This window comes from Lepus europaeus, chromosome 2 (assembly GCF_033115175.1).
Source record: "Lepus europaeus isolate LE1 chromosome 2, mLepTim1.pri, whole genome shotgun sequence".
Lineage (NCBI taxonomy): Eukaryota > Metazoa > Chordata > Mammalia > Lagomorpha > Leporidae > Lepus > Lepus europaeus.
In genome coordinates this window covers 163,819,814-163,843,202 of record NC_084828.1, presented here as the reverse complement: position 1 = coordinate 163,843,202, position 23,389 = coordinate 163,819,814, and the positions used below count along the sequence as shown (strand labels likewise).

The window sequence follows — 23,389 nt, the reverse complement described above, 5'->3', positions numbered from 1 at the left end:
CTCCAAAGGGTGGTCCCCCTCGCAGCCCCTCGGTCCGGTGGAGACCGTGGTTGGAAGCCCCCTCCCACTTCCGAACGTCAGGGGAAGCTCCCACCCGAAAAACCAGTTGGACTCTCCGCGGCGGTCAAATGGGCTTCTACAAAGAGGGGCGGGGCCTCCCTGGTGGGGGGCGGGGCGCGAGGACCCCAGCGAGCCGCCCATTGGCCGGAACACACGTCCGTCCCGTGTGTGTCTCCCGGTGGCCTCGCGGCGGGGCCGGCGGGCGCGCAGAGGAGGCTGGTGGTGCCAAACTGGCAAGGGGGCGTGACGAGCGGAGGCGGGGCCGGGGGCGTACCGGGGGGCGTGCCGGGGGCGGGGCCGGCGCCGCGCGCGTCACCTCAGGCCGCCCTACGCGGCTCTCCCCACCTCCCGGCTCCTCGCTGCGGCCGGTTCAGTTCTGGCTCCACGTTCCACGCCGCGGCCTCGCGCCTCGCTCAGCGCCAGCCCGGCGGCCGCCGCGCGCACAGGCGCGCTCCGCATCTCCTCCTGCGCGCGCGGCGCCCGGCTCGCCTCACCTCCCGCGCGCGCGCCTGGAGCGGGGCGCACGTTCGTCTGCTCCCGCGCGCCGGGGTCTCGGCAGCAGCGGCGGCGGCGGCAGCCCCGTAGCGGCCGATCTGACTGGCCGGCCGGCCGGCCATGGAGGCGGATGGGGCCGGCGAGCAGATGAGACCGCTACTCACGCGGGTAACGAGCAGGGTGAGGGCGCCGCGGGCGGCGGGGCCCCTCGGCTGGGGGGAGGGCGCGGAGCGGGGCAGACAAAGGCGGGGCGCGGCGGGCGGCTCGGCCCGGCGCCCCTCCGCCTCCCGGCGGCGCGCCCCGCCAGCGCCTTTGTGCGGCCGCCCGGGGCGCGGGTGCGAGGGGCGGGCGGCGGCGGCGCCGGGAGGCCCGAGTCGGGGCGGCGGGCATCCTCGGACCGGAGCCCGGCCTCCCGCGCACAGCCCGCCGGCCCCTTCCCCTGTGGGCGCCGGGCTTCGGACGAGCCCCCGGCTAGCCCACCTGCCCCCTGTCCCGGCGCCACCTGTCTCGGGCCCTCGGCAGGGACGCAGTGCCGGTGTGGCCGGCCGGTCCGCGCGGCGGTGCTTTGTTCGGCGAGTTGTGCGGCCGCGTGGACGAGCCGCCTCGCCTGCCTGCCTGCCTGCGCGGCCGAGGCGGATTTCGCCGTTGACCGCCAGCCAGGTCAGCCTCCTGCCGAGGCTCTAACCGGGTCTCCTGGCGCCGCCGCAGGCCGAGCGCTCCGAGACGGCCGCCCCGGGCCCCTTCGTCGCGGGGCTGGAGGGGCCGGGGTGCGTGGGTGCGCTCTCCCCGCGCCCAGGCCGCCCCCCGGCGAGGGGGAGGATGGACAAGTGGCCCCAGCCCAGGAAGCCAACTTCCTGTCTTCGTGTGCAGTCCATGTGGCCCCGCGGTTGGGACTGAACTCTCCCTACCCAGTGGGTGACTCAAAGGACGTGGAGGTGTTGCACATTTTCCTCCTTAACGATTCGTGCCCCGGGACCCACACGCGAGGGAGAGTGGCGGGGACACTTCTCCAGCCTTTTACGGGTTTCTGTTCAAGAGATTACCTTAGCCAGCCAGCACCCTCCCGCCTCTGAGTTGAAGATTGTTTAAGGCGCTGGAGAGGAGTCATGATTTCTGGATGTTCACTCATAAGTTCTGTAAACGTAGAGGAAAACCAAGGCTCCCGACAGGGAAGCGGTCGTCATTGGGAGGGTCACTCGCAGTGGAATACTGGGAACTTGTCCTAAGAAGGCTGACATCGATCCTGGTGGGACTTCTGAATAAACTGTACTTTAAGCACTTCTGCCAACAGTGTGTATCAGATACAGCGTTGTGTGTTCCTAAGCTCATTTGTCAGTTTTCATTTGTGCAGTTAAGTGCCATCCAAGTTTTCATAACGCTACGTGGAAGCTGTGATGTGTTCTCAAATGCTGGCTACCTAGGTGGCAGAAGAGGCCTAGGAAGCCGTTGCCCTCTGGATCGCCCATTTAGTTACTGTAATGATATTTATTCAGTACGTGTAGTATCCAACAGGGCAGACCAGAACTGTGCTGATGTTAAGTTTCATTCAAGTGGAGGAAGACAGATGGCAGAGGAATTATCAGCACGGTTATAATTCCTTAAAATTAGTTGTTTTATTTGAAAGGCAGTGTGACAGGGGGAGAAAGATCTTCCATCTGCTGGTTCATTTCCCAAATTCCCACAATTTCCAGGGCTGGGCCAGGAGAAGCCAGGAGCCAGGAACTATATCTGAGTCTCCTGCGTGGATGTGAGGGACCTCAGTGCTTGGATCATCTTCCACTGCAGGAAGATGGGTTGGAAGCACAGTGTAGCCTGAGAAGGGATGCGGGCATCTCAAGCAGCAGCTCTAACCACAGTGCCACACGGCCTGCTCCCTCAGCACTGTTAATGATAGGAGGGAATGTTTTGGAAGGAGATGCCTCCTCAGTGTTTAGGAGGAAAAGATTTGACTGCAGGAAACATACAGATGAATAATAGAAATCACATACAGTGAGTTTGTCAGTGTGAAACAGAATGGGGGAAGAATAAAACTACGTAGTAGAGAAGACTATGGCGTGAAAATGGAGAGGAGCTATTGGCATTGACAAAGTTTAACATTTCATCACCCATTTTTCCCTAGTACATGAAGGTTATGTTTGTTTCTGCAGTCACAACTTTATCTCACAGTAGACCACTTAGCATAACCAAGAAAAGAATGAAATCAGTATTCATAAAATGCCATGCTAGATGTAATTATGCAGAATTTTTGAATAAATTGGTGGCAGTTTATATTAGTCTGGAAACTTGAGCCATCTGCTTCATAATTTAGGCTTCTAAATAAGTAAGGTTTCTTCTAAAATTCTCTAATTTTCATTCATCATGCATGGTTTTGGGATAGAAGACATAGTTTATCTTCCCAACATACAACTTTGTAAATCTTCATCATTGTTGCCTTCACTTTTTCAGAATTAATTTGTCAGTCTTCTGATATAGGTTAAATTCTTTTGTAACAAATAGCACTGTTTACAAGGTTCCTAAGTTTTAGCAAATGGTGTACTTTTTTTTTTTTTTTAAACAGGATGTAACAAAATTCTGTGAGTACTGAAATTTGGGGACTGTTGATGAGTTACGTTACAGGATTCCGTTGGTTTTACCATTGTTAAATACCTCCTGGCTGCCAGGCACTGGGAATATAGGCAAACAAGGTAGACAGAGTCTTGCCTTTAGAATTTATTTTGGCACATGGAGTGAACCCAGTGATAGCATTTACATTCCATTCGTGAGTGCCAGCTACAACAGTTCACAAGTTTGTTAGAAATAGTTATATAAAAATTAGAAAACAAAATAAAATGAAAACTAGTCACTAGAAGAAATGAAAGACACGAGGGACCCCGGGTGAATGCTGTGAAAGATTATTGTGGGTCTAGAAGCATCGTCTTTGGTGAATTGTGGTTAGCTATGGATAACCCTACAGATAATGCACCCTAAGCATATTGTCAAAATTTCAGCTACTTCCTAGGGTTGGTCTTGATATCTTTGGACCACAACTCTTGGAACTCTCATTAAGGCAGAAACACCAAATCTACTCTGTGTCCAAATGAAACTGTGGGACAACTGAATTTGAATGAAGGATTTTTTTTTTTTTTTTTTTGACAGGTAGAGTTAGTGAGAGAGACAGGTCTTCCTTCCGTTGGCTCACCCCCCAAATGGCTGCTATGGCCAGCACTGCGCTGATCCAAAGCCAGGAGCCAGGTGCTTCCTCCTGGTCTCCCATGCTGGTGCAGGGGCCCAAGCACTTGGGTCATCCTCCACTGCCTTCCTGGGCCATAGCAGAGAGCTGGACTGGAAGAGGAGCAACCAGGACTAGAACCTGGAGTGCCGGCGCTGCAGGCAGAGGATTAGCCTAGTGAGCCGCAGCACTGGCCTATGAATTATTTTGTCTCATCATTGGGACTGGGAAGTAAACAGGTTTTCTTCTAAGATCGCTTAGGATCTGAACATTAGAGTGTTATATTACAGTATACTCCTGTTACCTGAGAAGATTAAAATCAAAAGCCAGAGTAGCCTGACGGAGGAATGTGGTATATTTAGTGATATGTGGCGTGCAAGCCATCGTAGTCTAAAACGTTGGTAGTTAGACTTGTCAACATCCTGCAGAGGGTTGTTTTTCTTCCTCTTTCCTTCTCCCCTTTTTACTGTATCTTACCGCAAATACAATCTTGAAGTGGATAGGATCTCCAGTGCACAAAATGGGCTGTTTATGTAGGGGAGTAAACAGGTGTGTTTCACAGGATTGATGTTAGCGGTTAGTGTAGATCCGTGGAGCTTCTGATTTATGTTTTAGTTTCTACTTGCTTGCTAGTTAGGCACACAGTGTGAAAAGTTTTGCAAGAAGTTATGTAGCAATAATAAAGCTCTTCCAGCATTCTAGTTTACTATGATATTTGCCAGTTTTCATTTAGCAGACAACTTTACATGTTTTGTTGAGGTTTTACAATTTGGGAAAATTCAGGATTATCGGTAGTATGATAATAAGCCACCAAGTGGTCCCTGGCTGGCATAGTGTTATGGTAGTAGTTGGTGGTGTAGCCACCCACAGTCCTCCTGGGAGTGGCAGGTTAGCTGACTAGAGTATTGCTGGGCTACCTAAGTCAGTGATTATTTCCTTGCATGGTTAGACATTTTCTAATGACTCCTGTAAGAAGGGAGTACTAAAACACTTCCTTTTTTGGTACTTGGAATAGGAAGATACTGTAGGACTGATAGAAATTTGCTTTTTATCTGGAGCTAATATGTAAGTACAGGTAGGTTCTAGTCTGGCAGTTGTAAGCAGATTTCCAGATTTCTTCTGAAGAGGATTTTTAAACATTTTTTGTTTTTCTTAGGCAGTGGTTTGGAGTTCAGCGAATTCAAGTGTTTTTTGGACAATGTCAAAGTGAAGGGTAAATTGCAATGCATATTTATTTCATAATGAAATAGAAAAGATGCCTCAGTGTTTTAAATGTCCTTTGTTTCTTTTGCAGACTGTATTGTGGACTAGTGTCATTTGGTTCTCATTCTGTTCACAGCTCAGCATCTCTCAGACAGTACAGAATCATCCTCTCTCTTTGGATTCCAGGGTTGTGTTGCTTCTTTCCTGTCAGATTGCCCAGTTGGGAGAAGCTGTTGTATTGTGTATCATCTAGTTAGGAATTTGAGAAATGGATATACCTTTGAAAATAAATTCACACTTGGAAGATGCCTCTTTTATTTTATTACAGAAGGGAATGTGGACTGGTTTCTCAAAAGTGTGAGAGCTGTGAAAAGACACAATCTTTTTCTTTTAAAGATTATTTATTTGAAAGTCACAGAGTTACACAGAAAGAGAAGGAGAGGCAGAGAGAATAGTCTTCCATCCACTGGTTCACTCCCCAGTTGGCCGCAACGGCTGAAGCTGCGCTGATCTGAAGCCAGGAGCTTCTTCTGGGTCTCCTGCGCGGGTGCAGGGGCCCAAGGACTTGGGCCATCTGACACTGCTTTCCCAGGCCATAGCAGAGAGCTGGATTAGAAGTGGAGCAGCAAGATCTTGAACCGGCCCCCACATGGGATGCCGGCACTGCAAGCAGCAGCTTTACCCGCTATGCCACAGCGCCAGCCCCAAGGCACAATCTTATAATTTGCTATAGATTATAATTAATACTGTATTCTCAATGCATGTTCTTTTATACATAAAGTTTTTAGCTTAATACTATTCTGGGAAAATAAAAATTCTCTTTATGAATTGATATATTTCACAATAATAGTAATGAAACAATCTTTGGCACAGTAGAGTTGCGTAGTTGTGCTAGAGATGTTTCCAATTTAAAAAAAAAAAAAGTCTTGTAGGAAACAGATTTTTGTTGAGGAATAATGTAAGCTCGGATTTTGCATTCTAATTTACTTTGGCCCACTAAGGTATTTATCTTGACTTAGAAAACCTTTTTTCCCCCTCAGAATTGAGCTTTATATTTCCTGTAAATGAGTGGGGATTCTGGGGTTAGGGAGGAAGTTGCATCTGGGGGTGAGGGAAAAAGGGCATTGCAGGACTGATTAATGCGTTACAGTGGACTCCTTCTTGGGGCCCATGCAGACATCACCTCAAAGCCTGATGAGAGAAGCCTGTGCAGGACCTTGGCCCTCCTCGGGCATCTTCTGGACCCCATTCAGTAAGGGTCTGCTCCAAAGACCAGCTGTGGTAGTCCAGATGCGTTGCCCCTGTAGTTTAGTAACTCTTCCCTCCAAATCATTTCCCTTACTAGCTTACAGTCAGACCTGGGGTTTCTTTGATGTACATGTAAAACTCCCAGAATTTAGTTGCTATGCCTGTCAAATGTGAAATGTACTGCATTCTAAAACAAAAATTCTTTGTTACGATTTCATATTGTTTACAGCAAATTAAACACCCATTCTCTTAATTCTGTAATATATATATTTAAAATGAGACACCTTTATAAAAAACAGACTAAAACACATATATTAGTTCCCACAGTTATTTAATAGACTCTACTTTGCTTGATTGTTAGCTGGGAAACATGATCCCTTTGAGTGTGTTTTGTTTGCTTTGCACCACAGTATATCCTACAGTGAATTTGCTGCTTTTTTTTTTTTTTTCATTAGCTTTGCATAAGAGAGTTTGAGTTGTGCCCTAGTATTTGGAGTATGAACGGTGCCATAGATAATACAACAGTGATTGAAATTGCTTTTAAAATAGAGATGATGGTGGGGCTTGTGAATGGGCCTCAGGGCCCCCTGATTCCCAAGAAACTAAGAAGATTATGCTTCTATGCTTTCTTCCTAGGAGAGGGCCACATAGTTTCACATTCAGACCTCAAAAGAACTCATAATTCAAGAAACAGCTAAGGAATGTCTTCTAAAAATTAGCTCGGTTTGGTTTTATGTCTCCTTTACAAGTGTATAATCTTGGATTTTGCTGAGTTGGTAGTAATTAGTGCATCCACCCCATAACATTCCATTACAATATATTTTTGCAGAATACTAGATCTATAGATGGTTTTGCCAAAGAAACATTTTGCAGCTGTATACGTTTGGGAAGTGTCACACATACCTTTGGAGATTCACAATAATAACAGTTTGTTCCAGGCTCTGGGAAGTTCTGTAGTAAGTACATTAAACTTTTTTTTTAAAAGAAGATTTATTTATTTATTTGAAAGAATTACACAGAGTAGGAGAGGCAGAGAGAGAAAGTTAGAGAGATAAAGGTTTTCCATCCTTTGGTTCACTCTCCAGTTGGCTGCAACTGCTGGAGCTGCGCCAATCCGAAGCCAGGAGCTTCTTCGGGGTCTCCCATGCAGGTGTAGGGCCCCAAGGTCTTGGGCCATCTTCCACTGCTTTCTCAGGCCATAGCAGGGAGCTGGATTGGAAGTGGAGCAACTGAGACGAGAACCGGCGCCCATATGGGATGCCGGCACTGCAGGTGGTGGCTTTACCCACTGTGCCACAGCGCCAGTCCCAAATACATTAAACTTTAACGAGTGAAAGAGTGGTCATGTGATGTAGAAATTCCTGATAGTTCTTAGAAAATATGAAGTATGTCACTAATATGTGATCTTATTATGGGCTTAAGAAAGCAAGTCCTTTAATACTGATGTATAAGCCTGTGTAAGATACACTTTTCATCTGTATAAATTAGAACATACTTTGTTACAGTAACAGGAGAGAATTGAAAAATGTATCACTTAAAATGCTGTGGAAGAAATCCACTTGGTCATTGGTTGAATAAATTCTGATTATCCATAGAGTGGGATACTGCAGCTATTAAAAAAAGATAGGAATGATTTCTGTGAAATGATATGGAAGGGAGTGGAGATGTGGTGCATTGGGTTAAGCTGCAGCCTGCAATGCTGGCAACCCATATGAGCACCCGTTGGAGTCCCAGCTGCTTTGTTTCAATCCAGCTCCCTGCTAATGCGCCAGGGAAAGAAAGGATGATGGCCCAAGTAACTGAGTACCTGCTTTCAATGTGGGAGACCTGGATGGATATCCAGACCCCTGGCTTTGGCGATTCTGAGCAAACCAGCAGGTGGAAGATTCTCACTCCCTCTTTGTAATACTGCCTTTCAAGTAAATAAATAAATCTTTTTAAAAAATGATATGGGAAGAACTGTAGAATAAGCTGATCTTGAAAAAGCAAGGTGTGCATAAGAGTATGCTATGCAGTACCTTTTCTGCAATAGGGGGAATTAGAATAGGTATTTGAGGGCGGGCATTTGGCTCAGAGGTTAAGTTTCCAGTTAGGGTGCCTGCCTTTCATGTTGCAGTGCCTAGCTTCAAATCCTGGCTCTGCTCCCAATTCCAGTGTCCAGCTAATGTGCACCCTGAGAGGCAGTTGGTGATGGCCTAAGTAGTTGGTTCCCTGCTACCCGTGTGGGAGACCTGGATTGAGTTCCTGGCTCCCAGCTTCATCTTGGCACAGTGTTGGTGCTTGAGGGCCTTGGGAGCTCTCTGCCTCTCAGGTGAATGAATAATGCATATGCATTTGAGTGTTTATTAGTATTTGTATAAATACAGTGGGAAGACAAATAGACGACTTAAGAAAAATGTAGAGGGTGAGAGGAAACCAGGGATTGAGACAGGAATGGAAACAAAGCTTCAGTAAATACTTTTCTGTATAGTTTTCATTTTTTAAAAAGATTTATTTATTTATTTGAAAGGCAGAGTTACAGAGAGGCAAAGGGAGAGAACGTGATGGAGATCTTCCATCCGCTGGTTTACTCCCCAAGTGGCCTCAATGACCAGAGCTGGGCTGATCCAGAGCCAGGAGTTTCTTCTGGGTCACCCACAAGGGTGCAGGGGCCTAAGGACTTGGACCATCTTCTGCTGCTTTCCCAGGTGCTTTAGCAGGGAGTTGGGTTGGAAGTGGAGCAGTTGTGTCTTGAACCAGTGCCCATATGGGATGTCGGCACGGCAGGTGGCAGCTTTGTCCACTGTGCCACAGTGCCGGCCCCATAGTTTTCATTTTTTAACCATGCAAATATGTTACTTATTCCATAGAATAGATGATTTAGATAATTCCTTATGTTGCTTTATGCCTTTGGTTGACACTGCAGCTATCTCAAAGTGGGGGTGTGGGGCAGCGATGTATTACTGTGTCTAATATATATGTGAGCCACCTAGTTTTTCATGTTTTAAGTACCATGTAAACACCAGTGTTAATACATGTCAGTAATGTCACATACTACATGCATGCTTCTCTAGTGACTACATTCGCCCTTTGGAAATTTTGAGTTTGCATGTTGCCGTTGTCTTGATCCTCTTACTTTCAAACCCTTTCTACCTAGGGATTTAGATTAGTGATGTGTGAAGGGAAGGCAGGAAGTGGGAAGAGACTGGGTGCTGTTGTAAATAAAGTGCCTTAGGTGTAAGTGAAGAACTGCTTGGTTATACATATTTTTAAACCTAGAATTTTCCTTTGTTGATCTTTGTACTTAACGCTTGTTGTAGATTGTAAATATTTTTGAAAATCTATCCAGATTAATTACATTTGTTGAAATTACGGTGGCGCAGTTGCAGGGGGGCACCACTTAGGTTGCTTTCTTGTTTTTGCCCCAGTGGGCACTGTCACCTTGAGTACCACGTGAATGGGTTCTCCTGGACTTGAGCAGCAGGTCTGTACTTTGAGAAGACATCCCTGGAACTATAGATTGCTCATATTGTTATTCTTATCCAGTATATAATGTCATTTCATTTTTAAAAGAAGGTTAGAAATAAGACAAAAAAAGATATTTTTTTTAGCCAATATTGAGAAACTAATGGTTTTAGGAAGTTGGATGATTATTTTTTTTACTCTCTAGTGAGTATTTTTCTATTTATATTTGAGCATAAACCGCACTGTATTTTTGAGCCTGTACAGCCCCTGTGGTGAAGTTATGATAGCCCACTGCAGGGTCTGCTACACTGTTCCTTTAATGCTGCACTGGGCAGGAGGAGGAATGTCACGGGTCTCACATTGATGGGAGTGCTGATCTAGGATTTGTGGTTGTGCCCTGTGCTACAGGGAAAGTTTATGAAGAACAGGTAACTAACTGTTCAGACAAAGCTTGCTCTGAGCCATGTGTTTATATGAGGTATCTCATTTAAACACTCTTCATCCCTGTGTGACAGATGTAACAGTGTAAGCTCACGGGCTTACATCTTTAGGGAGTTCCTAAAAATTTCCGGGTTCTGCAGTCATGACATTTGAACCCACAGTGATGCCAAACCACTGCTCATCTCCCTGGCTTCCCTTTTTTGTTACTCTGGAATTTTCAAAGATCCTCCTTGTCAGTATTAGGTGACATTAAGCATAGTAGATGATTTTAGTTGTATGATACTTTAAAGCTGTTTGTCTCATATAACTCTAAGTTAATTATAGATGTTTCTTTGTATATTTAAATATTTTTATTAGTGTATGTTTTATAAATTTAGTTGCTGATATTATAGAAGATAAATATCTGCATGGAAGTTGCTTCTCTGCTTCCAGGTTCCCTGAGTGCTAGGGATAGAATTTTACTGAGTCATTGATAAATAATCAACTGGGTCTATTCTAGGACCTAACACATAGAAAGTATTCAATGGATATTTGTTCATTGAATGAATATTAGGACAATATTATGAACTCAAAATTTTAAGTTGAATGTACTTTTAATTAATTGTTTAATCAGTGAAGTAATAAATTACATAGTTTTGTTGTATTGACCAGTAAGAAAGATAATCTTGCTTTACTGAATTTAATATAACTACCAGAAAAAGGGAATGTTCTTTGCTTTGGTTCTGTTGAGGGACAATTTTGAGTAAACACGGTAAATGCAATTTGGACTGATTGCAAATTTAAGAACACTAAAAATTATTTTTTAACCCAAGATGAAATTTGAAGCCATTGAATGATAATTTTATGAAGATTTATTTCACCAGCTTTAATTATATTTAAATTGATCATTGTAAACATGGGTCTGTTGCTTATGTGTTAGTATTTGTATAGCTTTTTCGTATGAGAGCAGTGACTCTTAATGTACATATCTATAAAAACTACAAGTGACAAAAGATTTGAAGTCCCAGATCAGATATCTGCTGTTAAAAATATTGATTTGAAATTGTTCTATTTCTGTGAATTCTTTAGAATGATTACTTAGTGTGTGTGTGTGTGTGTGTGTAATTTATTTTCTGTTCATATGCCTCTAATTTGGTGGTGTGAGGTTTGTGGACCCTCTTGCTGGGCTCTGTGTGCAAACTCCCAAGCCTGTGTGTGTTTGTACAGGTGCTGTCACCAGCCGGTGCACTGACTCAGTAGAGTCCTTTCAGTAGTATTCTGTACTTAGTTTTGTTTTGCTCTTAATTGTTCCCACATGACCTTATAATACGTCCAAGAGGAAGGAACTTCCTTACCCATTTTTGCACTTGCCATTTAGCTGCAGAGTCCTCAGGCAGGATAAGGTCCTGTTATGAGCCTATTTGTATCTGGGCATGTTGGTCTCCTTTTGTTGGGAATAAGGGATTCATTCAGACTGTTGGCTTTCATTTGGCCCTTCATTTTTATGTCGTTGAGCTGTTTTTATTCAATAACAGGAAGTTCAGTAAATAACCACAAACCCAAGCCCTCATTTTCAAATAGGGTAAAACTGGGGGCGGTACCTTAACCTACATATAACATGTACATGTTTGTGTTTGAGACCCACCTGGGCTTCCTCCTCCTTATCTGCCACCAGGTGACCTTGGGCAGTGGACATCTTTTCTCACTTTTTCACTTTTTTCCCCTCATTTTTCTCACCTATAAAATTGGAATTATTCTTCTCTCATAGGCCTTTTTCATGATCAGGGAAAAGAATACACTGTGTACAAAATGTGCCTTTTGGAAACTTGTTAATAATTACCTGTGTTCTTAGAGAATATCCTACATAACAGAATTCGAGAAGAGTAGTGAATGTACAGATTGAGAAAATAAAAAGTCTTGACTATCAGGCCATGCATTGTGGCATAGTGAGTTATGCCGCTGCCTGCAGAACTGGCATCCCATGTGAGCGTGGCTCCTGATCCGGCTGCTCCACTTCCAGTCCAGCTGCCGGCTAATGCACCTGGAAAAGCGGTGGAGGGTGGCCCAAGTGCCTTGGTCCCTGCACCCAGGTGGGAGACCCAGAGGAAGCTCCTGGCTCCTGGATTCCACCTGGCCCAGCCCCCGCTGTTGCTGCCATTTGGGGAATGAACCAGCAGATGGAAACCCCTGTCTGTCTCTCCCCCTCAACCCTGCCTTTAAAATAAGTAAATACATCTTTTTTTTTTTTTTAAAGTCTTGACTGTCTTTAAACACTGGGTGGTTCTCTGGGCAGGGTGTAAATACTAGTGTATTCCCTAAAGCATCAAATTTTAAAGAATATAATTACAGTTTGACAAAATATTTAGAAGTTTAAAACATATAGTTATTTTCCTATAACCATTTTAACAAAATATTTTTAAAAGTTGTGTTTCTCCTTTAGAAAATAGAGTAGTTGGTCACTGACTAGCTTTAGCCTTTTTGATCTTGTTTTAATTATTATGTCATTGAATTTCTTATCTACTGTAGATTTGTATAGATTACAAATGAAATTCCATGTGTATTAAGTGGGAGCGGGGAGGAATCTTTTGTTATCTCATCTATAAAACTTCTGGTCCAGAAATTTTACCTCCCAATACTGCCTACTGATTCTTGGCTTATTGCAGATAGCTGAGGATACTAGAGAGCTTAATTCTGTTTTGATGAGATCTTACTGTATCTTCCTGATGCTGTTTAAGCTTTCGAAATTTAATGTGTAGGATATCGCAGGGCAGAGGTTAGCATAGTGCTTGGCAGAGTAGGAAGTATTTCTGGCTGTTTCTGTGCTGAAGCGTGGTGATAAATGATGAAGGGTTCATAGTTTCATCTTAACTTTGCCACTTGCATTTCTTCTGTAACAGACATAAGAATTACCATTTACTTTGTTGTATAAAGTGATAGTCTTCTGCATTTTGTTTTTATACACTATATATGATTATGTATTCGAATAATATGGATTGTTAAACGATTGAGAGATTCTTAGATATTTTCAGGTTAACTGTAACATTGAATATTTTAGGGTTAAAACACTAAAACTGTCTATTTTACAAAAATGACTTCTCAAAGAGACGTAGTGGGAATTTCAAGGTAATGCACCTTGTTTTAAAAAGGGCATATACTGACTTTCTTAACTGTGCTTCTTTCCGAAGATAGATGTTTTCTTACCTCCATTTTTCTTTTTCTTTTTTTTTTGAGAGGCAGAGTGGACAGTGAGAGAGAGACAGAGAGAAAGGTCTTCCTTTTGCTGTTGGTTCACCCTCCAATGGCCGCTGCAGTAGGCGCGCTGCGGCCGGCGCACTGCGCTGATCCGATGGCAGGAGCCAGGTGATTCTCCTGGTCTCCCATGGGGTGCAGGGCCCAAGTACTTGGGCCATCCTCCCCTGCACTCCCTGGCCACAGCAGAGAGCTGGCCTGGAAGAGGGGCATCCAGGACAGGACCGGTGCCCTGACCGGGACTAGAACCCGGTGTGCCGGCGCCGCAAGGCGGAGGGTTAGCCTAGTGAGCCGCAGCGGCCATTGGAGGGTGAACCAACAGCAAAAGGAAGACCTTTCTCTCTGTCTCTCTCTCTCACTGTCCACTCTGCCTGTCAAAGAAAAAAAGGGCACATACTGACTTTCTTAACTGTGCTTCTTTCCGAAGATAGATGTTTTCTTACCTCCATTTTTCAAATCCCTGTGAAAAACAATATTGGTAGAAATAACATATAAGTGGATAAAAATTGTTTTATTAGAAATCAAAGTGGAATGATTTAATATGAGGTCACTGCAGAATAGGGGCCTGCCATAATTTGATTTTGTACTGAAGTTGTGTTGGTTGGAAGTGGGAGATGAGGTTTTAAAAGAAACGGGAAGGAAATTCACATCACAACAGAAAAATGCAATGTTTTATACCGCTGGTTCAGTTTTTATGTTAACTCACTTTACCAACTTCTGCTAATTGGATTGGCTTTAAAGGGATAAGTAATGAATATTGAATGTGTTAGCCATGAAGGATTGTCTTTCACTTAGAGTGCTAGCGTGTCCTTTGTTACTGTTGTGAACTTCAGGTAATTAGCAGTGGGGGCAGGTGCTTGGTGTAGCGGTGTTAACACCTCCCTTGGGACCCCTGCATGCCACCTGCCTAGTTTGAGTCGTGGCACCACTTCTGGTTTCGGCTTCCTGTTAATGTGCACTCCGGGAGTGACTCAAGTACCTGGGTCCCTGCAACCCACATGGGAAACCTGGTTGAGTTCCTGACTCCTGGCTTCCAGCTGACCCAGTCTCAGCTATGTGGGGTATTTGGCAGTGTTCCTCTTTCAAATGAAATGAAAATATAAATAAAATAAATATAAATAAATATAAATTCAAATTAGGGGCAGTTTGAAATTGTAATTTGGAGTGAGTTGGGATTACTTTTCCCTGTATCTACAGTACATATCCGATTGGAAGGGAAACACTTGTTCATAGAGAAAGTCTATAGAAAACAAAAATGATAATACTGTCAACATTCTTTTATTTTATTTATCTATTTGAAAGGCAGAGTTAGAAACAGAGGCAGAGAGAGAGAGAGAGATCGAGCTTCTGTCTGCTAATTCCCTCCCGAAACGGCCGCAACAGTCAGAGCTGTGCTGATCTGAAGCCAGGAGGCAAGAACAACTTCTGGGTCTCCCTCGTGGGTGCAGGGGCCCAAGCGCTTGCGCCATCTTCCACTGCTTTCCCAGGCCACAGCAGAGAGCTGGATCAGAAGTGGAGCAGCCAGGTCTTCATCGCGCCCTTATGGGATGCTGGCACTGCAGGCGGTGGTGGCTTTAGCTGCTATGCTACAGTGCTGGCCCAACAATTTTTTTTTTTTTTTTTTTAAGATTTATTGATTTGCTAGGCAGAGCTACAGAGAAAGCAAGAGTGATAGAAGTATCTTCCATCCCGTTCTAGTCCCCATAAGACCACTGCCAGGCCAGGCCAAAGCCAAGAGCTCAGAACTCTATCCTGATTTCCTTGGAAGGGCTCTAGCTCATGGGCCATCGTCTGCTGCCTTCCTGGGTGCTTTTGTAGGGAGCTGAATTGGAAGCAGAACAGCTGCGACTTGAATTGGCACTCAGCTTATGCTGGTGTCACAAACAGAAGGTTAACCTGCTGCACCACACAACCAGTCCCATCAGCTTTATTAAGTTGCCTCAAGAGAATGGGGCAGGACTTAAAATTGTGATAAGTGAGAAGTGATACTTTTTGATAATGCTTGTTGAGTAGGGGTATTTTACTATTGAATTTCTTAAATCTCTAGTGCCACAGCTTTCATTTTAGTTTGTCCTCTGAAATAAATTGTTGACCCGTGTTTGATAAAACTTAGCTTTTGGGGGCCAGCAATGTGGCATAGTGGGTAAAGCCACTGCATGTGACGCTGACATTCCATATGGGCACTGGTTCATGCCCTGGTTGCTTCGCTTCTGCTCCAGCTCCCTGCTTACGCACCTGGGAAAGCGGCAGAGGATGGCCCAAGTGTTTGGGCCCTTGTCACCCAGGTAGGAAACCAGATGAAGCTCCTGGATCCTGGGTTTGGCTCGGCCCCTCCCTGGCTGTTGGGGTCATCTGGGGGAGTGAATCTGTGATCTGTAACTTTGACTTTCAAATAAATAAATGTTAAGAAAAAAAAAAAAGACTCAGGCTTTGCATCTTTAATCAGACGTTTTTACTCACTGTTGAGTAAAGAGTTTGAACTTTTTGCCTTGTCTTCCATTGTTCAAAATAGCTATGGGGTTAAAACCCTATTTGGCCTCTGGCTGTGCAACTTTTAATGTAGTTATTAAATATATTTAGGAAGGCTGTACTCCAAATATTCATTTTCTGAATCTCTTCCTCACTGCTTTCCAAAACAGCAGGTTATGATTTATTAGTGATTTGCAAAAGCAATTTAGTAGGTTATGACAAATCTGTAAAAACAGAAACAAAAGAAAACACAGTGCAAATTGTTGAACTCTTAGTATAGCTTCTATGTATAAGGTTAATGGATCTTAGTGGAGAATGGGACTGGGAATGGGAGAGGGAGGAGAAGGAGTAGAAGGGCTGGTATGGAGTAAGAATCACTATATTCCTAAAGTTGTACTTAAGAAATGCATGAACTTTATTCCTTCCTTAAGTAAAAGATTTCTTTGGGAAAAAGAATACAGTGCAAGTAGTAAGACCAAATACTCTTTTGTGAAATTTTGTGTGTGTTATACATTAACATGTAAATAAGTATGTTTGTGCTTGGTTGTGCGGCAAAATATATTTATTTTCTGGGTTGGTGTTAGAAAAAAGTTGGAAAAAACCACTGCTGTAGGTTAATATTGATTACATTATTTTGAGGAATGATACATATTTTTTCCACTAAAATTTCAACATATCCAAATATTTAGATTTGTTTTAGTTGCATATTAATACTACAAAAAGTTTTTATATTTAACTTCATATTTTATGAGCAGTAGCTTACTTGTTCCATGTATAATAAGTGAGCTATGGTGAGAATAAATAACTGTCAACAGGTTGTCCTCTGTTCAATTTCAGATTTCAAATTTTCATGTACTGCTCACAGGCAAAATAAACTTGTAACACCTACAGTTAGAAAAACCTTATTTAGTAAATTTGACATAGAAACACCTGAAATATTGCGGCATTCTTAATGGGAAGATCATTAGGAAGAGACTTAGAAGGGAGACTCTATAGAAAAGCTTACCTTTAGTGCTGTAGCAATTATTGTTTCTTAGCTGCTTTGAGTTTTATAAGTAGCAAGATGAGACACATGGAATGCTTAATTACTCTAGATTGTAATTCTTATGTTTTATGGGTGTGCAAATACATGGTTAAAGCAGGCTTGAAAGAAGACAAGTATTGCTTATTGTATAGGATAATCTTTAGACACTCAGATTTTGGAGAAAGATTTGAAGGAGTTTCCATTTGAAGAACTATTTGATTGCTCAGTGATTGAAATGTGAGCATTAGCCTTAATTTTTCTTTCCCTTTATCCAAACATCAAATCCAGTGGTTTCAGCATCTTCTCTCTCTTTAATAGATCATTATAGTTGAGGTTGGAGCTGGGCTGATTCAGAGCCTGGAGCCAGTAGCTTCCTCTGGCTCTTCCACGTGGGTGCAGGGTCCCAAGGACCTGAGCCATCTTCTGCTGCTTTCTCAGGTGCATCAGCAGGGAGCAGACTCAGAAGTGGGGCAGCCAGGACGTGAGCCAGTACCCACGTGGGTGCTGGCATCACAGGGGGCGACTTTACCTGCTGTGCTACAACGCTGGCCCCTAGCATAGAATATTGTATTTAGTTTCAATTAATTAATTTATTTGAAAAGTAGAGATAGGGAGCATGTGAGAACTTCCATCTTCTGGTTCACTTGTGAAATGGCTGCAGTGGCTGGATCAGACATGGAGCAGCTGAGGCTTGAACTGACATCCACATGGTATGCTGGTATTGCAGACAGCAACAATGCCGGGCTCTGGGATATTATATTTTTAATCATCAGATACAAATATCAGTATTTTTTATATACACAGAGTTGATAAAATCTTGCGTAAGGAAAATTGCATCTTTGAGTAGTTTGAAATGAGGTGAATACAGATAATATGTGTAGAATAAATTCAGTTTCACTCAACTATAAAATGTAAAAGTAATACAGACTGTGGAGACTATCATGTAGTAGGGTGGTTACTACTAATACCTTGTATTTACCCGAGTGCATATTTCATGCCTGGTACTTTTCTACGCTGTTAGATTCAGTATCTTGTTTAATTTCTGCAGCCCATGGGTTCTGAATACTGGGATTATCCTCATACTGCAGATGAGGACACTGATCCAGTGAGGTTATTTGCCCAGCTCAGGACTGGAAGGGCCAGGATTTCAATTCAGGCAGTCTGGCTCTAGGCCCTGTTTTATCTTGGACCACAATAAACTGCTTGCTAAGTTCTGTTACATATTTAAAGGTAGGTACAGTTTTTCACTGTCTAGTTTTAAATTTATGCCAATATAATTCACGGGTGATAGCTTTCTGGATCAAATCATTAGTTAGAAGCTGTTTTTTAGCTATCTGTAAATTATCTCAGTTACTTAATAAAAATGCAAGCCTTGTGTTATGTAAACATGACCATGCTTTCTACTTTATCGTCTTTAGAAATATTACCTGTTTTAAGGTTGGTGTTTGTTTCCTAAGTGGTGTAATCGTACCTCTATTCACTTTACATCTTCCAAAGATTTTATGAAATTCCTTTCTTATGGTAGTTTCCTCTTCTTTGTTCATCTTTTTCATGATTATTGTCAGTAATGAATATTGGGAGGGAGAAGAGATAAGAAAAATCCAAACTCAGATTTTTAATCTGTCATATTTAACTTGATGACCTCCAAGTGGTTTTTCTTTACTCTGCCTTCTGTAAGTGTAAACTGAATTATTTCAAGGAGCCATTTTTATTTCTATTCACATAAAAATGTATCTTCTATTAGAGAACAAATATGGAAAATATTGGAAATAATGGGATTCTCCCCACTTGGGAGACAGGCAAGTAAATTATCTTTGAGCACATTGTTTGAATTGAATTGGTTTAATACAAATATTTAAAAAGCTTTAGATTATCTTCTACTACACATAGAGATAATTGCCCTATGAAGTAATTTTCATTCAAATGTGGGTAATTTAGGGGTGAGCATTAAATTGTAGAGATGCTGCTTAGGATGCATCCCACATCCCAAATTGGAGTGCCTGATTAGAGTCCTGGCTCTGCTTCCAGTCCAGCTTCCTGCTAATGTACTTACTCCTTGGGAAATAGCAAGTGATGGCTCAAATAGTTAAGTCCCTGTCACCCATGTGGGAAAACTGGATTGGTGCCTAGCTTTCACCTGGCCCAGGCCTGGCTATTGTGGGCATTTGGGGAGTAAACTAGCAAATGGATGATGTTTGTCTCTGCCTTTCAAAGAAGTTGGGTGATTTGAAAAAAATAAGTATCTTGAATATTTTAAAAAATCTAGCTAAATAAATATCAAAAAGTAAGTGGCAACATATATTTGTTGTAATTGGTTAAAAAAAGACCTGGCAGTTTACAAGGACACAATTAATTTTAATCTAAAATCTTTATTACCGTTTCTTAATTAACAGCTTTTACCCCAGCAAGTTAAAATAAGTAGAAGGAATTGTGTGTGTGTGTGTGTGTGTGTAAGGTCGTTATTACTTTTCTTTTTAAGAGAGATTTGCTTATTTATTTGAAAGAGTTATAGGGAGAGAGGGAGAGAGACAGAGAGAGGTCTTTCAACTGCTGGTTCATTCCTCAAATGACTTTAAAAGCAAGGAGCTTCTTTTGGGTCTTCCACATGGATGGCAGGGGCTCAGACACTAGGGCCATCTTACACTGCTTTTCCCAGGCACATCAGCAGGAAGCTGGATTGGAAGTAGAGCAGCTGAGACTAGAACCAATGCTCATATGGGATGCTGGCATTGTAGACGGCGTCTTTACCTGCCACGTCACAGCCCTTTCCCCTGTTTTTTTTTTTTAAAGATTTTATTTATTTATTTGAGAGGTAGAGTTACAGTGAGAGGGAGAGACAGAGAGAAAGGTGTTCCTTCTGTTTGTTCACTCCCCAAATGGCCGCAATGGCCGGAGCTGCGCCGATTTGAAGCCAGGAGCCAGGTTAATCCTTCGCCTGCGGCACCGGCATCCCATATGGGCACTGGTTCTAGTCCTGGCTGTTCCTTTTACAATCCAGCTCCCTGCTGTGGCCTGGGAAAGCAGTGGAAGATGGCCCAAGTGCTTGGGCCCCTGCACCCGTGTGGGAGACCAGGAAGAAGCACCTGGCTTTGTAGTGTTTCAAACCTGTGCATATATAAAAAAGTTTCTAACCTCCCTTTATGTATTTAAAAGTGTTTTATTAAAACTGCATTAGGCATATTTTATAGTGTAAAATTATCCATATGAACTCATGAGATTTTTTTTTTTTTTTGACAGGCAGAGTGGACAGTGAGAGAGACAGAGAGAAAGGTCTTCCTTTGCTGTTGGTTCAACCTCCAATGGCCGCTGCAGCTGGCGCACTGCGGCCAGCGCACCGCGCTGATCCGAAGGCAGGAGCCAGGTGCTTCTCCTGGTCTCCCATGGGGTGCAGGGCCCAAGCACTTGGGCCATCCTCCACTGCCTTCCCGGGGCCACAGCAGAGAGCTGGCCTGGAAGAAGGGTAACCAGGACAGAATCCAGAGCCCCGACCGGGACTAGAACCCGGTGTACCAGTGCCACAAGGCGGAGGATTAGCCTGTTGAGCCACGGCACCGGCCAGATTTCTTATGCTCTGTAGACAGCTCGCTTGTATGGGAAATGGAGCATCCAGGAATTGAACCAGTGCCCATATGGGGTGCCAGAGCCACAGGCGGTGGCTTTACCATCTATGCCACAGTGCCATCCCTGTTTTTCAGTTTCTTAGATAAGATTTTCTAGCTGACTGTAGCCAAAGATGATGCCTGTATCTTTTTTTTTCTTTTTTTAAAAGATTTATTGATTTATTTATTTGACAGGCAGAGTTACAGAGAGGCAGAGGCACAGAGAGAAAGAGAGGTCTTCCATCGACTGGCTCACTCCTGAGATGGCCACAACAGTGGAGCTGTGCCGATCTGATCTGAAGCTAGGAGCCTGGAGCTTCCTCCCAGTCTCCAACAGGGGTACAGGGGTGCAAGGACCTGGGCTATCTTCCACTGCTTTCCCAGGCCACAGCAGAGAGCTGGATCGGAAGGGGAGCAGCCGAGACTCGAACCAGCGCCCATGTGGCATTCCGGCACTGCGGGCAGTGGCGTTACCTGCTAAGTCACAGTGCAGGTCCCCATGCCTATATCTTTGTAACTACATTTGTGAACCCTGTAACTAAATTAGTACCTTCTTAGTACAAATACAAATTGAAGTATATTTTCTTTGTCTTTAACATTTAAACATGAGTTTTATTCTTAAGAAAAAAATAGATATACTTTGCCAAGTAGAGTTACTTTTTGTTATAATGTGTTTATTTCTGGAACATTTTTGATAAAAGAAACTTCTTATCCTACCTGTGTTGTATTTATGAACTACATTCTTCAATCATGATTCTTATAAAATTGTACTTCAAAATAAGCATAGTTAAAAATGAAAATCTTGAAAAGCTATGAGTATTTGACATAACTTTTAAATAGTGATTGCTGCGGGGCCAGTGCTGTGGCATAGTGGGCAAAACCGCCCCCTGCAGTGCCAGCATCCCATATGGGCACTGGTTTGAGTCCTGGCTGCTCCACTTCTGATTCAGCTCTCTGCTATGGTCTGGGAGAGCACTAGAAGATGGCCCAAGTCCTTGGGCCCCTCACCCACGTGGGAGACCTGGAAGAAGCTCCTGGCTCCTGGCTTCGGATTGGCCCAGCTCTGACCAATGTGGCCATCTGGGGAATGAACCAGTGGATGGAAGATCTCTTTGTCCCTCTCTGCCTCTCTGTAAATCTGCCTTTCAAATAAATAAATAAATCTTTAAAAGAAGTAATTGCTGCTTTGGAACACATTTTTAATGTTATATATAACAGCCATGCAAAAGTTTAGTTCTGTATTCTAGATGTGACTTGTGAGTGTAAATGAAATTTTTATTTAATACTTTGATTTCTTAGTATTTAAGATTATCTGGATGAAATGAGAATGTCTGGATTTCTCAAAACAACTGCCAGAAAAGTTTTCTCCAACTTTGAATTTCTTTTCCTGGAAAAGGTATTTAGAGTCATTCTCTTCATATAAGCACAGCAGGGGAAAAATTCCATTTCTTATTGTAGCCACTAGATGGTGATCTTAAACATTGTGAGGCCTAAGTTTTATTGGTGGTGAAAACTGAAATGGTTGCCCAAATTAAGCAATGTGAACTCAGCGATGACAGCAATGTGGAAGATGGGGACCAGCTGTGCTCCTTATGGAAACACAGGATTTAAAGTGAGTCAGGTTTCGTTGTATGGAGGATTTCCCTTTTCTTGGCGTTTGCTTCAGATTTACCTGTGGAAGTAAAGTTAACAAAGTCTCTATATGTTTATCAGAATATTGATTCATTATGTAAGTGTTGCTTATGGTAATAATTTCAGTTTCATTAGCTGTTACCAAATTTCTAGTAGATTTAAAGTATTTAAAAATAGGATTTAAAAATATGATTAAGTTATGTTTATAATTCCTTAAATAACACATTTGAGCAAAAAAAAATTGTGTGTGGTTTAACTTAGGGGGAAGATTTGTGGCCTGTGGCACACTATGGACTTTGAGGTCTGGTAGCCCTGGGTGTGGATAGTGATCATCTGTGTTACCTTAGAGTTCTTGTGAGAAGTAGTGTAATTTGTGAGTGGCCCAGTGAAAAGTGAATGGTCCCTGGAAGCAGGACATGATTTCACGAGACCGCTGCTGGCCATGCCAGGGGGACCGCTTCAGATCACAATTTTAAATTGTAGCTTCTCCAAGCTCCAGCACGTGGGACCTTGAGGAAAATTCTTTAAGTCTTTTGAGCTTTGTTTTTGTTTCATATGTTTAAGAGAGTAATACTTGCTCCAGAAATAGTAGATGAAAGAATGTGCGATTAGAGAAAGCACAGGGGTTGTGGGGAGGGGTGCAGCACTGTGTCTCAGTGGGTAAAGCTGCTATCTGGGAAGCCAGCATCCCATATGGGTGCCAGTTTGAGTTCTGCCTGCTCCACTTCCAATCCAGCTCCTTGCTAATATTCCTGGGAAACTAGCAGAAGATTGCCCAAGTGCTTGGGCCCCTGTACCCACATGGGAGACCCAGAAGAAGCTGCTGGCTTCACCTGGCCCATCCCGGCTGTTGCAGCCAAATGGGGTGTGAACCAGTGGATGGAATCTCCCTCTGTCTCTCCCCCTCTCTATAACTCTACCTTTCAAATAAAATAAGTCTTTTTAAAAAAATGAGAATATGTTGAGGAATATTTGTATGTAACTCACACTTTTTCTTAACATATTACTGACATGCATTGGGTGGGACTCTAATTCTGTTTTATTGTTCATGATGTCTTATAATAGTGCATGATAATTAGCCAGTCCCTGTCTGTTTTCAATTTTTGTGACTATGAGTAGTATATCCTTTATGTTTCATTTATTTTACTTCTGTGAAGTAGTTACCCAAAGGAGATTTTGTCACATCAGAAAATATGCTTTAAAAGTATATAAATGAATTCTCACTAGCTTACTCTGCAGAAAGTTTTGAGCACTTGATATTCCCATTGGAGAGTATGCAGATGTCTTTTCTCTGCACGTTGACTAGCATGAGATGTTTACGTTTCATTTTTTGCTAAT

General features: G+C 43.1%; 1 protein-coding gene across 6 annotated transcripts in view; it reads left to right on the top strand.

Annotated features, from left to right (window-relative positions):
* Positions 1-619: 619 nt before the first annotated feature.
* The window catches only part of SLC4A7 (solute carrier family 4 member 7), a 101,759-nt gene continuing 78,989 nt past the window's right edge, over positions 620-23,389 (top strand). For 5 of the 6 annotated variants that reach the window (XM_062215399.1, XM_062215420.1, XM_062215407.1 and 2 more), the window contains exon 1: positions 620-735. In XM_062215399.1, coding sequence (XP_062071383.1) covers positions 676-735 — 60 coding nt within the window. In that variant the 5' untranslated portion in view covers positions 620-675. The remainder of the gene's footprint in view (positions 736-23,389) is intronic. The other variant, XM_062215396.1, reaches the window with a different exon arrangement.